At 42.5% G+C, this 17,460-nt stretch overlaps 1 protein-coding gene across 1 annotated transcript in view; it reads right to left on the reverse strand.

The window, feature by feature from the left end:
* Positions 1–2,453: 2,453 nt before the first annotated feature.
* Positions 2,454–17,460, reverse strand: part of hspbap1 (hspb associated protein 1) — a 29,606-nt gene continuing 14,599 nt past the window's right edge. The window contains exons 5-8 of the mRNA XM_080498486.1: positions 16,880–17,051; positions 6,139–6,222; positions 5,833–5,943; positions 2,454–3,973 (exon numbers count right to left, since the gene is read on the reverse strand). Of these exons, the coding sequence (XP_080354612.1) occupies positions 3,605–3,973; positions 5,833–5,943; positions 6,139–6,222; positions 16,880–17,051 (736 nt within the window). The 3' untranslated portion in view covers positions 2,454–3,604. The remainder of the gene's footprint in view (positions 3,974–5,832; positions 5,944–6,138; positions 6,223–16,879; positions 17,052–17,460) is intronic.

Genomic DNA, 17,460 nt, shown 5'->3' on the forward strand with positions numbered 1-17,460 from the left:
AGTCACCTGCTGAACAATGCCACCTCATCTACCCTGCAGCATACAATGTTGTGAGATCGTGGTACTGAACGGACTGCATCTGCCGCTTTTTTAGCCACCATGATTTCAGCTGAGATAGCTGCAGCTGGTGCAATTAGCTCCTCAGCTATTGTGTTTGGCTTTTCAGCCTTGGCAGTAAGCAAGGTTACCTGCTAGGAAGCTTGAAGGGAAGTTGCTGAAGTCTGACTTGCGGCACACATGCGATATTGCGCGGCCTTGATTTCGGATGATTTCCGCATGAAAAAGTCAGTAGTCCTGCCTCCTTATGACGGATGCCTGGTGCTCAGATGCTGCTGCAGGTGTGTCGGTTTCATGGCACGGTTTCAAAGTACCTCTCCACATAAGAAACACAGAGGCTGTTGAGGGTCTGAATCAGTTGCTGTACATCCCAGACTGATGTATTCTTCTTTATAAAGTCTGTTTTTGATGTCTATTGTCTTTTTCCCCCCCAGTGGCCCAGAGTCTGCTTTGTCCGAAACAAGCAGTCTTTTTAATTTGAGCCATCTCTCCATGTTGTCAAGTCGTCCTCTTCTTTTTCTTCTACTTTGTGTAGCTGTGCTTATTATCTCCTTAATTTCTTTTTTAACATTAGCTTAATTTCAAGCATTCATTTCTAATCTGAACTTCACAAGCTAATGAGTTTTAGCATATCCTCTTAACTAACGCTACCGTAGCGTACGTAGCTTTGGTTCTGGACGGGCCCTCATACTAACCTGTGATTGGCTAAGGAGGTTATGTTTTTTTCCCTTATGTATTATCCCTTAATTAAGCCTTAATACATAAGGAAAAAAGCACAACCTTCTGGCTGCATAACGCACTTCTCCCGTGGCCAGGCGATGGCGTGAGTTACTCTCCGCGTGGGAAATATAGTCTGTTGTTTCAAAGAGCCGATGATTAAAAAAAAATAAAATCTTATGGGATCCTGCTCTTAACGCTGAATCATCATAACTTGTGTGCGTCGTGACCTGAGGACCTGGGGTAAATGTCATGGAACAGGGCTCCTCAACTACCCCCCCCCCCCCCCTCAGGGCCAAAATCAGACCAGCATGCCAAACCAATGGCTGGAACAGTCTCGGGGTTTTTCCACTTGGTCAGTAAATGTTGTTTTAATTGCAGACCTTTGGCTGATGTTACCATTATTACTATTATTGTTATTATTATCATGATTATTATGAGCAATGGTAGTCAAGTTGTCATAATAATTTAAGCCTGGGATTTTCAAAACTTGTGTTGAGGGTCACACAAAAAAGTCCCCCTCACCATGCTGGTCGAACTGCTCTCCTTGTTGACCAGCCTCCCTCGCTCGGCTGGTGCTGCTGCCGCCCGTGGCTCCACTGTACTCAACTTTGGACCGTTAAACATCCATTCTCTCACCAGTAAAGGACAACTCATCAACGAACTCATCACTGACTGGAAGCTTGACTTTTTCTGTATAATGGAAACATGGCAACAAGGAAATGATTTCTCACAACTGATTGAATCCACTCCACCTCAAAACCACGTGACTCGGGCCGGGGCGGAGGTCTGGCGATGATTCACCGCGAGACTATCAAAGTCTCATCTGTGTCTGTCCCGATCTTCACTTCATTCAAATCCACAGTATGTGAAGGCTCCGGACCTACTCTCACCATCATTGCAACTGGTTACTGCCCTCCTAAATCCAACAGTTATTTTTTAAATGACTTTGCTGCCTTCCTCACTCATTTATCCTCCCTTTCATACAAAATAATAGCGCTGGGAGATTTTAACGTTCACATGGACAATATTAATTACCCTTTTACCATAGATTTTACATTCTGTTTAGATAGTTTTGGTTTTCAGCAACATATTAACACTCCCACCCAAAGGCCACATTCTTGATTTAATCTGCTGCTCTGGTGTCACCCCTCTTAACTGTAAAGCTGATGAACTCCCTATAACTGATCACTTTCTACTCTCATTCAACGCTGCTATCACCATCACTACCACTAAGCTCCCCTGTCACATATCATTCCGTAACAAAAACAGATCCTCCTTTATGGGCAGAGCTGATTAAGCCACTGATGTGAATCCGGTGCGCCGCCTCGCCTCTCTGCCACATACATAAAACACTAATAACACAAATTTGAGGTTATAATGTGACAAAAAGTAGAAAGGGTCAAGAGGCATGAAGACTTTTACAAGCCACAGCATGAATAAAAGTGGAGTTTTCCCCTCACATTTTCAATATATATACAAAAAAGAAAAGCATAAACATGAAGTGTTTTTCCACACATTTCTGTTTAAGTCAACTGTGCAATGTAAAAACCAAGGGAAACAAGAAATCTGTGGCTACATAAACTCATATGAGTAAACCGTTGCATGTTTGGTGAAGAACAAAAGCAGAAAATGAATCTCGGAAGAGAATTTAGAGTGAAATATTGTATTCATCACAGCCTGCGGGTAGATGAAGGGGCGCTCGCACAGTTTTCATCCATCAGGAGCATTAGCATCGGCCCTGGGAGGCTCCTCACTGACAGCTCTCATTACTAAACCACACAGCAACCGTACACAGAAAACTAATGTTTGCTTGGAAGGGAATATTAGTTTGAATTATTTGGCATTTTAGCATATGAAATTGATTTAGGAGGCAATTTTTCCTCTACTGGAAGAAACAAACAGGATTACCATATTCGGGACAGCCCAACAAGGAAATGCTTGGGTCCCTTGAATGCATCGCTTATTGAATTATAATTAGTTTTAGTAATGATTTGCGTCACATCTGGTGTCCACGTCAGGAGCACCTGGACTCACCAGCAGGGAAAGAGGCTTCTTTCTAACACGATTGGCCATTTGGAGGCTCGATTTCTTCAAAAACTTGAAATATACAGAGATATTTTAACAACTTGATGAAAATACTGAATTTATGCTGGAAATATAGAAGCTCGTTTACACAATCCAGTTAATATGACGATGTGAAGCTAGTCTTCTTATATTTACTGTTTTCAGATATGGCATCATATAAATAAATAAAATGATGCTTTAATAACAGATGTCGACAACATTCATCCAGACTGACTGGAAAACAGACAGAAAGAGCTCAAAAATCTCATTATTATCAACTCCTACATTTGTTCTCAAGCATCAGAAAGGTTGAGAGAAAGTTCAATCAAAATCATTTGACAGAAATTCAGTGAGAAACACTGGAAAATTTGAGAACTTTTATAGAGATTTTTTTAAAACTCAAAGATTTAAAACTTTCACATTGATTAACGCATTGAATTTGCCTTCAGAAATTACAGATCTAAAAGAAAATGTCTAAGAGGACATCTCAAAAAGTGTTAAAGGGATCAGCCATAACATTATGACCAACCCAATATTGACGAGGTCTCAAAAATACCTGTGAAGGTCTGCTTTAACAGCAGGTACTTTTGAATTTTTCCAACCACATGGAATCTATCTGCATCTTGATCTAGATAAACCATTAGCTGTATGGGGAATCGCCCGCAGTAAATTCACATTATCTGTTTTCCGGGTGGAGTCTAAGCCTTGGTCTGGGACCTCTGGCGGTGCTCCTGGGCCCCCAGGCAGTGTGTCAGTTGTTTGGTCAGTGCGGTGCGGCGATATTGTGCTTGTCTGCGTGCCTCTCCAGGAGGAGCTGAGTGACTCGGCCCATGATGTCAGGATGCAGCAGGCAGTCCAGCAGGTGGTTAGTGGTGATGGTGGTCTGTCCCCAGACCTCAGCGGCTCCCGGAGGGAGCTGCTCTGCTGAGCCAGGCGCCTCGTCGTGACGGGACACCGCGACCAGATCAGCTCCGTAGGGAACACGGAAGGCCGCAGAGTCCCCGTCTTTCCTGACGCGTCTGTCAGAGTCCCGCTTCACCGCCCTGCATGGACGGGACCCCCGCCTCCGGGCGCAGGCACTCACAGCCATGTTCACCAGCTGCATGTTCTCGCTGTGGGGGGCCGCTCCTTCCTGCACACATTCAAACAGTATTTACAACTTTGAAACTGCCAGAGGAAACAACTTCACACTAACCTGTGTGAGGAATTTCTATCACATGGCCACTTCCAGCATGGAGAAATATTTGAAAGCTTTAAAAATGTAAATGTGTTTGAAATGTCTACAGCAAGAACAGTTTGCATTTTTAGTGATAATTGTCAGTACATCCCTCAAAGTGTCACACACACAGACAGCACGCACACACACAGACAGCACGCACGCACGCACGCGCGAGCGCGCGCGCGCGCACGCACGCACGCACGCACGCACGCACACACGCACACACACACACACACACACACACACACACACACACACACACACACACACACACACACACACACACACACACACACACACACACACACACACACACACACACACACACACACACACACACACACACACACACGGCTCCAGAGGATCGGCACCTTCTCACACCTTCTCACTGACATAAGATGAACATCTTATGTCAAAGTGTTCAGTCAATCGGTCAATCATCTGCACTTTGCATTTATTCTATTAATTGTGTCATTAAAGCTCATGTGGGATAAAGTGCATTACAGGAGTGAAACCGATGAGTCCCTGAACTCTTTAAGCTTTAGTGTGGCACTATAAACAGCCACTAACAGCCTGGGAGAGAGGTTTATGTTCAGCCGCTCTGCTCTGTTTAAAGCTTCCAGGAGCTCCGAACCCTGGCCGTCATGACCTACTGTTAGTGGGATAAATACCATCAGCTGGAAAGGAAACTGTGGGAGGCAGCATTGTTAATAGTCTATTGATCAAACATGTCTGGAGAGAAACCAGTCAGAAGAGAGCGAGAGAGAGAGAGAGAGAGAGAGAGAGAGAGAGAGAGAGAGAGAGAGAGAGAGAGATGCTGGAATTAAAGTTGTGGTTTTTCCAACATGATATCTATATTCATAATATAGATTACATTTTATTTCTATAGTGCAAAATCCAACACAGTCATCTCAAGGCACTTTGCATATATAACATTAATATATCCTCTTTTTTATTTTTTGAGCAAATGTAATATTTGAATATGTATAATTAAAAGGATACACAATTAATTAATTAATTTATTTTTCTTCTCCCCTTGTCCTGTTCGGCAGCTTAGGCAGACAACAGGATGTGATTGAGAGCCTTCCGATGTCAGAACAGTTTTTACTCTTGCAATAGGAAGAGATTAAGAGTCTCTCCATGTTGCACAATTTATAGGATACACAATTTATAATCATTTTAATCATATATCTGTATGATTAAAATTGAATGAATTAGAACTTTCTGCAGTTGAGAACTGAAAACAGCCATTGATTTGACAGTAAAATGATTATATATAGTAATTTGATAGATTCGAATGTTTACAACAACACAGTAGTAAGTATTTTTACACAATATAATTAGTTTAAAATTGATTGAATTATATATAAATAAAGCACTAATACATAATAAAATATCCTACTTTTATATTAGACTAAATCTTTGTGCATAATATCTACTTAAAATGAGAACAGAATAGAAGTAGAGCTTGAAGTTGAGGAAATGTGGGTGTATCTGCTCGTCTTTGTCTTCACTGGAGGTTTGCAGCACATGACATCACAGCCCGCTTTACACTGATTCACACGCATTCTGCACGCCACAGACACCTCTACAATAAACTGTGAAAGAACTGTGAACCTATTTGAACGATGCTTTCTTCTGTTGCCCTATTAGTTATGTTTGTTCCATGTTGTTCATTTGCACTAGTTGTAAATCAGGTCAGGATAACGGAGGCACACACAATCTCATCAAAGGTGGTGACCCACTGACATAAACAGAAGGTGTGTATGCACCTCGGTGGGGTTGAGCCAGTCGTCTGTGTTGTCGTCACTCGGGACACCTTTTAGCGCACAGACGATCGTCTTGGTCACCGCTTCACTGACTCTCGCCACGTCGTCCGACTCCTGTGCAGGAACAGAGAGCAGAAGGCGTGACAGAGACGCTACAGGGAAAACCGCAGAGATCCACCTTCTGAATAAACACTGGCAGGAACGGCGCTTTTCAAAGCAAGCACACTCTTCTAAGAAGAGGCGATTTTAAGATAAACAAGAACAGGGGATCTTCACTTTTTCTGAACGATACATGACAGCACTGCTTACCAACTCGATCCAAGAGTTGACACTGACAGTGACGGGATCCATCGACTCCACATAGTGCCACCAGTGTCTGGGCACGTAAAGCACCTGTGCAAACAGGAGATCACATGTGCTGAGAGGCTGAAAATCAATTATAGCTCCTACCAATGTCCATTCTGCCTCTAAATATTCAGAGGACCTGGGGTCAAACTCAGGAAGCAGCGACAAGTCATAACTGCAGCAATGCTCCACTAGGTGGCGGCAATAACCTTCCCCATGATGCTCTCAAATGTTCATTCATAAAGTGGCTCCATCAAAAAGAAGAAAACTCATTGATCCAGGCCTCTGCAGGAAGTCTCCATTCATTCATGGTCACAGGACGAATGAGCTCAGACACATTTTGAAGGATATTTCTGGAGATTTTCTGACCCTAAAGAGATCATTTATAAAACATACAAGTCAAATGTGAGCACAAAGGTCAATCGACGGCAGAGATCTACAACCGTTTTGACCAAAAGAGACATTTTTGTAACTTTGCACCAAATAAGATTAATTGAAAAAACATGTTATAGAATAAGGATAACACAGCACATTCAGTTGTGAAGTCTTGCCACATCTACAAAAACTGTGTCAAATGCTGTATTTTCCCCCAAATATATTTATTGGATTTTTGTTTTCAAAAACCCAAGACAGAACAGAACAAAACAAACAGAACAAAACATTCCAGCTCAGTTTAGACAGGTGGGATAGTCAAACACAGAAAAGAAAAATGCAGTTAAAACACACTGTAGGAGCTGTCTTAGAGGTTCACACTGCACCTCTATAAGAAAGGGTGGAAATGTCCACACCAATGTATGACATAAAAAAGTCCCACGTTTTGTGAAACACATCATTTTTACTATGCAATTTTCAGGTTAAGTAGTCCAGAGACACATATTCTAGTATTGTCCACTGCCACCGATTTTTGCATGGTGCTTTATCCAGAATCCAGTTCAGAAGAACACATTTCCTTGTACAAAATGTAAAAGCATTCTATAAAGTCTCCTTTCATATTTTCCAGTGATACTGACATCAGTTATTCCAAGTAACATGGTCAATGGATTACACTCTGTCATAGTAGAAAGTACAAATATTTTCCCTTGTTCACATTTTACAACATACATAAAATATTATGTTTTTGTACAGGTCAAATAATAATGTGTAAGAGTGCCCACTACAATCTGACACTTGGGGCATAATGGAGAAAGGTCAGAGTTAAATGTATGATGTGGGGAGGGAGAAGTATGAACACGATGTAAAGTGTGAGGTTTTGCCTGATTACAGACACTGAGGGAGTTAGCATTACTCCATGCATTGTCCCAAACCTCATTACTGATTTCCATTCCGATTCTTTCTCCCACAGCTCTCGCAAATGGGAGTTATTAGTGTTTGGATACTCTTTAAGTAAGTTATAAGAGGACTTCATAGAGGTTTTAAACCTGGGTAAGAATATTTGCTTTTCAAAATCAGAAACAGATTGGTCTGAAAGTAATGATGTTTTCCTTTGAACACAATCTCTCAATTGTAAATAGTGAAAGAAATCCTTTCTCTTGAGGTGATATTTATCAACCATTTGGTCAAAGGACAATATTAGAGGGTCCGTTCATTAAGTTTGAAAGAATTGAGATCCCTTTAGATTCCCCAATCTGAAATCCAGAGTCTATTGTTCCCGGTGGGAAGAGTGGGTTGTCACACAGAGGTATAAATAATGAAGTCAGTTGAGATCGCCCTTCCAGTTTTTGAACTATTTTCCATACCTTTACAGTGAGAATTGAAAGTGGATTACTGCAGGACAATTTCAGATTTTTAAACCTTTTAAGAAATAACACATTTTCAAAGGGAATTTGGACATGGAGCCCTCTAGATCGAGCCAGAGAGAGACAGGCTTTTGAACCCAGTCAGTTACAGCAGGCGTGCAAGTGCTGAGCTGGTATTTTCTTATGTCTGGGAGGTCAAGGCCTTCCTTTGAGGATGGAAGGTATAATGCTGAGATTTTTCAACGTGGTTTCCTTCCAGCCCAGATGAATGAACTCATCCAATCATTTAAAGTTCGTATCATCTTATGTGTGAAAAGAATCGGAATCATTTGAATTGGGTATAACAGTCGGGGCAGGACATTCCCCTTCAGGAGACACGGCCCAGCCAGGACAGAGGTACCGGTACGTTTATCCACCTCAACGTCCTTCTTCATACGATCAAAGAGAGGGATACAATTACATTTGTACATTCTGTCAAAATTGGGTATTACTTTAATTCCTAAGTATTTAAATCCTTCCGGTGACCATGTGAAAGGGAACGGAGAGCGGATTTTAGGTTTTTCTTTTAAAGTGCCCATAGGCATCACTTCTGATTTGTTAAAATTAATTTTGGAGCCTGAGATGGCACTGAATCTACTGATCCTCTCAATGAGAGAGGGAATGGACACCTCAGGCTTAGTCAAGACAATAAAAACATCAGCAGTGTACAAACTAATTTTATGATGCCAATCGTTAGACCGTGTGTGTCCGCCTGTGCAGCTTCTGCTAAAGGCAAAAATCAGTGGAGAGAGGGGACAGCCCTGGCATGTACCCCTCTGAACCTGAAAGCTGGCAAACCGCAAACCGTTTGTTAGGACAGCCGAGCAAGGGCTACTATAGAGAAGCTTAATCCAATTTATAAATGTGTTTCTGAAACCAAATTTATTTAAAGTGAAAAAAAGAAAAGGCCATTCGACACGATCAAACGCCTTTTCATCATCAAGAGAAGCCACCAGACCATGCATAGATTTTTGTTGAAAGATTTGTATCACATTCAGCAGTCTACGCATGTTATTGTATGAATTGCAGCCCTTCATGAAGTCTGTTTGGTCTTGGTCAATGAGCAAAGGGAGTAGTCTTTCCAGACATTTCGCTAGCACCTCGGAGAGAATCTTAAAATAAGGAGATTGGCCGATACGAAGCATCTTTATTTAGAATGAGTGAAAGTGGCTTCCTTCAAAGACGTGGGCAAAAGAACTTTTGCAAATGATACTTTATACATATTTAGAAGTGGATCCACTAATAATTTGGAACTGAGTCCATCAGGTCCGGCTGCTTTCCCAGACTGTAATCCTTTAATAGCATCCAAAACATCATTCCTCGATATTGGAGGGTCCAAGGTAGATTTTTGATCTTCTGATAATCTAGGAAGATCAAGATGTGAGAAAAAGCTATCCAGTAAACCACAAGCATTAGTGTGCAACTGTGAATCATATAGTGTCTCACAGAAGCTTCGAAATGTGTCAATTATTTTTTCTGTCAAAAAATTATGTGCCATTCATGTCTTAAATTGAAGGAATGTTTTGTGAGTCTGACTTCTTTTTCATTAAATAGGCCCAATATTTGCCTCACTTATCACCATGTTCAAATAATTTTTGTTTATCGAATCTCATTTGACGTTCTGCGTCATTTGTAAACAAACAGTCTCGTGCCAATCGAAGAGCAGAGATTTCTTCGAGTTTGCCATTTGGAGATTTTATAAGGTAGTCTTGTTCAGCTTTCCTTAATTTGGATTTTTATATAACTCTGTTCTGCTTGTCTTGGTCGTTTACTTTTAGTGTAGGAGGAAATTAGACCTCTGGCGTAAGCTTTAGATGTCTCCTATAACAATGATGGCTCGTCTGTTGATGCTGCATTGATTGAAAAAAACCCAAACTGTTTGAATTCCTCTACAAAATATGATGCAAATTTTTGATCATACAATATAGAGCACACACGTAGAACTCCGGTGCTCGAGGGCCGCAGCCCTGCACGATTTGCACGTCTCCCTGCTTCCACACAGCTGATTGCAATGAGCAGCTGGTTATCTGGCTTTGTGCTGAACTTGGTGATGAAGCATCAGGACATTCAGTGGAGGGAGACGTAGAAAACGTGCAGGGCTTCGACCATTCGCCCACTTCTGGTTTTGGTCCCGCCCACTCCGAGTACAGATGCGGATACAGATAATTCAGATGGCTGATCAGATACAGAAACAGATACAGATAGTGGTGTACTCGCTGATCCCTACTTTTTCTGCTTTGAGCTTTTTTCTCACTGTTTTTGTAATAGTTCACACTGTTTTAAATGTATGTTTAATCCATTTCAGCTGTTTTTAACATCTGAAATGTAAAAGTAAATAGTTTATTCGAAAAATACAAATGCTGAAAAATTCAAATGATAAAAAATGCGAGGATATCAAACAAGGTCTGTCGCCCAAAACTGAACCACAAGAGTCTCCAATCCGGCCAAACCAACCAAAGTAAGTTCAAACATTTTTAAAGAAAACATAGTAGCAGAACACAGCATTGAGAGCCGAGCTGAGATATCAGTGACACTGCCACAAAACCTAGCAAACTAGCATTAGCCTCAAAGCCACACTGTCAGGGCGAGTTTGTTAAAAGACCCAGAATGCAACAGTATGGCGATGTTTTTGGAACATTTCATTGTATTTTGCAACAGAAAGTTTCATTAAAATCTGCTTTATGTTGCGAATGTAGTCATTTTCAGTACTAACCCTTTGATCTTGTAATAGTTTGGTTTTGCACACCTATCGACAATTTCATCATGTATATCCTGTGCCACAACAGAAAAACTTTCAAGTTTAAATTGAAAGATTATCATGGCACCATTTCACCGGTCTAACACACTCAACATGAAATGGGGCTGCTTGTGGCTAAACTAAAATGTGTTTGACACCCTTGATCTAAATGATATAGAAAAATGGGAGGAATACACAGACAAAGGGGAAATGTGTATACCAACATCCCATTCCACCCTTGTTGGAGCCATTGGACGACCAATGACAGCGATCGATTTCTAAAAGGTCGGCCTTGATTAAAGCTCAAGTTCATGATTTGCATCTGTTCGAGTGTGACTGAAGGACCGGATCAAGGTCATGTGATAACATCTGAAGCAGTGATGATTGTGAGACACGGTCGATAATGGGAAGCTGACCTTTCTGCTTCAACTGTTTCACTCTTCCCAAAGGTCAAGCAAAGAAGGCCATGCAATGTGCTACAAGTCTGCTGATGTGGGGGATCCACTCAGCCGGAACAAGACTTATTTACAGTAAAACCACCCTGACCTTTTATGTTCACTTAGACATAGAAAGCCCATTTCAATACTTTTTACCATTTTATTTCTCATAAAATATAGCAATTGTCAAACTGACCAAAATCTCAAATTTAAACCTTTCTGAATTGTTCAAATGGAGTGAATCCTACTTAATTAACATGTAATGTGTATGTCACTCGTCTGTGTTTTATGTGAACAGTGCATCTGATCAAAGATGGGTCCTGGGAGATAGTATTCTAATGACCACAAACTGCTCCGAGACCAACCAGTGGGTTTCCATTGGGTCTTCCATGGGTCTCCATTGGTTCTCTAGTAGGTCTCCATTGGTTCTCTAGTGGGTCTCCACTGGTTCTCTAGGGGGTCTCCACTGGTTCTCTACTGCTTCTCTAGTAGGTCTCATGCGGGTCTTCATTGGTTCTCTACTGGGTCTCCACTGGTTCTTTCGTGGGTCCCCATTGGTTCTCTCATAGCTTTCTTGTGAGTTTCCATTACTTCTCTACTGGTTCTCTTGTGGATCTCCATTAGGTCTCCATTGGGTCTCTAGTGGGTCCTCATTGGGCCTCCGTTGGTTCTCTATTGATTTTCCATTGGGTCTCCAGTGATTCTCCATTGGTTCTCTCGTGGGTCTCTCTTTGATCTACTATGGGTTTTTATTGGTTCTCTAGTGGGTTTCCATTGGGTCTCTAGCAGTTCTCCATTGGGTCTCAAGTGGTTCTCCAGTGGGTCTCCATTGGTTCCTGACTTGACCAAGTCAGCTGTGTTCGGTACATCTGACTGACAAAGTCTCTTCAGCGGTTGTGTTTTACAGGAATCATCACAGCGAGTCAGTAAACTTGGCAGCTTTTCAGACCAGATGCTTCAACTGCAATTTGAATCAGGACGCAGAAGATATGAAGGTCAAAACTCAATCTGATGTGCAAAACATGAAACCGCAGTCTGTCCTGTTTTGGGACCGGCGCAAATTCTCAAGATTTTGTCAAATTTGGGAGCCAGGTTAATCGGTACAGTCTGTGAAATGACTGAAGTTTTTCATACGCCGGATGACCCGTTCCACATGGTCAGGAGGAAGTGAAGGTGTTTCTTCTTCATGTGTATCGTCTTCCACAGCACAGGTGGCAGATGCAGCTGAAGACACAGACAAATTCAATTAGTTTTTAAGAAATTATACAACATTCAACATTTTTTTATTTTTTTTACCAGAGGTGGATAGGGTAGAGTATAAAAATGTATGCTTAAGAGTAACGTTAATACAAAACAATAGTCGGGGTTACTCACTGTGATACCACCACCAAAGCAAGAAAAACAATCATTTTGGAAGCAGTGCAAGACACAGAAGTGGTTTTATATTGTCAAAAATTAACAAAAACGTTGACAGTTGAAAAATATTATTCAAATGCATTACAGGTATATTACTTTAGGGTGTCAGAAAATGACTCATAAACATACAAGTTTATGAAAATGTTGCTCAAGTTAACTGTAGCGAACTCGTGTGAATGTAGCTAGCTAACAGTGTACTGCCCACCTCTGGTTTTCATAATTTAACAAAATGTTACATAAAACACATCACATAGTTACTTAACATAATTTTAACAAATCAAAGAATGACGTTATTGTTTTTGATTGGAGATCAGGCCTCGTCAAACGGCTTGTTTAAAGTCGATATCAACTTACTTGATGGTCTCACAAGCACCCGACGAGGTTTCTTCAGAGGAGCGACGTAGCCCAACCATTTCTCTGGGTAAGGATGTTCAGGTGGAGGTTTACCATCCACAAAGTGAAAAGAGCAGACGAAAGGAAACTTCGGCGGATTCTTTAAATTCAGTGCCTTCAGCCAAGCTCGCCGATCCTCGTCCTTGGTAGGGGGGCAGTGCAAGGTAAACAAAGGGCCACAACACTCAGACCTCTTCTTCTGGTGCTCAAAACAAAGCTGCGACAGAGTTAGCTTCCTTTTTATCCAGCTATTGTGACAACCACGCACTGCGCAATAAACGCCGGCCATCTCTGATAGCTTTAAACTAGCTTAAAAGTACCTTAAAATTGGAAACAATTCAAGAGACTGGTATCGCAAATCAAGTAGCGCGGGGCTAAACCGGAAGTGTGATTATGCGCATGGCGGCGCCCACGCAAACTTCCGGAATAAGGTCAATAAACATTTTATAAACGTTTTACTCTGAACAACAGTCACTTCAAATGGCCACTAAACAAATCAGGCAGCGTGGTCAGCGATGACCCTGACTCGTAAATCACTGCACAAGCAGCTTGCAGGCTCACCTGACGGTTTGGTTGTGTGCTGCTGATAGCAGAAGGTACTTAGCATGCTGCCGACGCTCCAGTGTTAAGTAGATGGTGAAACGAGACAGATGCTTAATTGCGTTGTCGCCATTTTGACTCTTTTAAGAAAACAACCCCAATGCATCTGGAATGTAAAACAAGGGGAAGGAGGACAAACACACGTAGGATAATGGAAATGCCGACTCCATCCCGCTGCTAACTGGGCAGATGAAAGGGAGCCGACCGAGGAGCCACTCGACCATCCGCCTCCACCTCCACCACGTTACTGCGGCACCGTCAATATGTCAGGAATGACAATGTGGCTTATTTTAATATCACTTCACCTTCATCCAACCCCGGAGTAAAAACCTCAGTCTGCTCGAAGGTGACGCACTGTAATTTAGTGGGCCTCGGGTTTTATTCGCGACGCGAGTCACGACCGCTGCTGCGCTTCACCATTTCTTTATGGAGGACAACACGACAAATAAATCTCACAGCTGAGCCCACTTTTTTACATGTTCGCAGCTTAAGAACCAATAAAGTGATATTTTATGGAGAGAGGACTGTGTGTCACATGCTGTCCGTCAGCGCGGAGCCGCCTTGTTGCACAATATAGAACTCTGTGTTCAGAGTTCCTGAATGACGAGACGAGAAATATGCTGGTTGAAGGTTGGGAGGCACAGTGGTGTAGCGGTACTGCTGACCACTACTCTTTCACCCACAGTCATCCAGTGGCATTTCTAGATGTAAATACTTACTGGGGCAAGACTTTTCAGGTCTAGTGACATTACTGAATTCCAACAACCTTTTAGCTACAACATTGTAACAACCGTACAGGCACTGCTCCCATAAAAATGTTGAGCCTTGATGATAGCTGATCGAAATAAATAAATTAAAAAAAAAAAAAAAAAAAAGAATGATAAGATTCAAACCAGGTCATGGTGTTTCATAAGTCACACAGCTTACCACTAGTTACCTTAAGTTTCTCTGAAAAAGTAAGAGTTTCAAGCTCGTAAATAATCGACCAAATTAATATTCATTCTTAAGTGTTTGTCAGCTTTAGCTGCCAACAAGCTGGTATTTGTGATGACTCGCTCTGGTTCTGTGAAGCTCCGCCTCAATCAGCGCCAGCCAATCAGCTCTGAGCTTCTAAATGACATTGCTAGTGGGCGGGGCTTCAGGCTTCACGGCATCATAATCATGATCTAAATGAACTGAGCCACAGCCTGAGCATGAACACTTTACAGCATGCAATACACACTGCATGGTGAGAGAGGGGCGAGCTACACTAATGTAATACATACTGCATGGTGAGAGAGGGGCGAGCTACACTAATACAATACACACTGCATGGTGAGAGAGGGGCGAGCTACACTAATGTAATACACACTGCATGGTGAGAGAGGGGCGAGCTACACTAATGTAATACACACTGCATGGTGAGAGAGGGGCGAGCTACACTAATGCAATACACACTGCATGGTGAGAGAGGAGCGAGCTACACTAATGCAATACACACTGCATGGTGAGAGAGGGGCGAGCTACACTAATGTAATACACACTGCATGGTGAGAGAGGGGCGAGCTACACTAATGCAATACACACTGCATGGTGAGAGAGGGGCGAGCTACACTAATGTAATACACACTGCATGGTGAGAGAGGGGCGAGCTACACTAATGTAATACACACTGCATGGTGAGAGAGGGGCGAGCTACACTAATGTAATACACACTGCATGGTGAGAGAGGGGCGAGCTACACTAATGTAATACACACTGCATGGTGAGAGAGGGGCGAGCTACACTAATGTAATACACACTGCATGGTGAGAGAGGGGCGAGCTACACTAATGTAATACACACTGCATGGTGAGAGAGGGGCGAGCTACACTAATGTAATACACACTGCATGGTGAGAGAGGGGCGAGCTACACTAATGTAATACACACTGCATGGTGAGAGAGGGGCGAGCTACACTAATGTAATACACACTGCATGGTGAGAGAGGGGCGAGCTACACTAATGTAATACACACTGCATGGTGAGAGAGGGGCGAGCTACACTAATGTAATACACACTGCATGGTGAGAGAGGGGCGAGCTACACTACTTCACCATCGGTGTGGATCAGGAGGAAACATCTAAAAGAATGAATATCATACTTTGCATGCAGTCCTTTCTGATGACACCAGGTGGCGCTGAGCCCCACCTGCCCCTAATGACCAGTCGCCCCTGCAGGCAGCTGAGATATGCTCAAACACCACAAACCCTTAATGTGTGAAGGGCTTTACATGAGATGGATGAATCTACAGTGACGAGGTAGTTAAGTCCCATGAGCCAGGGCCTATTTCCTGTCAGATTTGCTCATCTTTCCTGGCTGCATTGATTCTATCGAATCCAATCTATCTGACCGAATCCAGAGAAATAATTGTAAGATTTGGTTAAATCTGACACTGTTTTTGCAATCCAAGCCAGAAAAAAGGAAGGTAATGGTTTTTGGCCTTAAAGAGGTTAAAGGCCCCCTTGACTCCACATCCTTCGGGACATGAAATGAAGCAGAATTCTGGGTGTAATTATGATTCAGACCGGGAATTCAACAACCACATGAGGGCAATAACAACATTTCTCAGCCAACAAGATTCTGAGAAACTTGTTCATGTGTTTATTTTCGGCAGGCTGGATGATTGCAATGGTGTGTTTGCTCATTCAGTCGTCACCAACACACAGGAGGTGGAGCATGTTACACCTGAGCTTCACTCTCTGCACTGGCTGCCCCTGTGTCAAAGGATCCACTTCAAAAACTGACTTCTGTTCCATGAAGTCACATCTCACCGTTATTTGTAGAATCTGAAACATCGAGACTCCTGCGGTCCTCAAGAAGAGGTTTACTTAGAAACAAGGTGAAGCAGCTTTTAGCTCCAATGTTCCTCACCTGTGGAGCAAACTTCCTGCTGACATTCACCTTTCTTAAATCAGGACTTAAAACATTATCTGCTCAGACTTTCCAACAAATAATATATTTTATTACCTTTGTCTTAATAATGGTTTTACTTTATCTGTTCTTCTTTCTATGCCTTTCTGAATCACTTCGTTTGAAAGAGTTCTACTTTAATACTTTAAATAAGGTCATTTTTGGGAAGAAATAAGGAAATAAAGGATGAATAAAGTTGTCGGAACTGAATTCATCAGCATGCAGCCCTAAATCGCTCACTGCTAATGGATCAGCCAACATTCTAACGTCACAATACAGCAAGTTGACGCCACTGACAGTTCCAATGCTTTTTTATCTGTGGTCGCCTGAATCCAACGTCTTTACCCAAAACACCAACACCCTTTGGGAGGAACAGCTGGGATGACAGCGTCTGGCCTTGCAGTCTGATTCCTGACCTGTCCGGGCTGCAGGGTGACCATGTGGACAGCGGCGCCTCGGAAAGCGGGGAATCTCCTCAGGTCCGGATGTAGAACATCCACCTGGCTGAACACACTTGACTCCTCGTATGGGATCCTGGTGGGGTAGAGCTTCGCTGTGTCCTCTGGAGGGAAGAGGTACCAGCGCTTTCTGCATGGAGGAAACATCAAGGTTAAAGAACACTAGAATCAATTCTTTGGAAAAAAAACCATTGGTTTTCACTGGCTAGCTCCTCAGCTATTTAAAGCTGAAACATGTCCGGATCTTTTGACATTCGGACTCTTGAAGACCTCTGAAGATGAATGTGGGTCTCAACACAGACAGTATGTTGCAGCGATCAGAACTTGGTCTTTGTCCGACTCACACTAACACATCAACTCAAAGTGCAACAGTAAAACTGAACCCAACCACGAAAAGTAAGTGCAAGAAGTGTCACTTCAGCTGTCAGCCATCAGAGCAGAGCCTACCTCCAGCCTGAGGTTTATAAACAGGATAGCCCTGTTTATATAACATAACACTGTTGTTTGTTTTAGTAATGCACGCACACACGCACACACAC

Source organism: Blennius ocellaris (assembly GCF_963422515.1).
Source record: "Blennius ocellaris genome assembly, chromosome: 6".
Lineage (NCBI taxonomy): Eukaryota > Metazoa > Chordata > Actinopteri > Blenniiformes > Blenniidae > Blennius > Blennius ocellaris.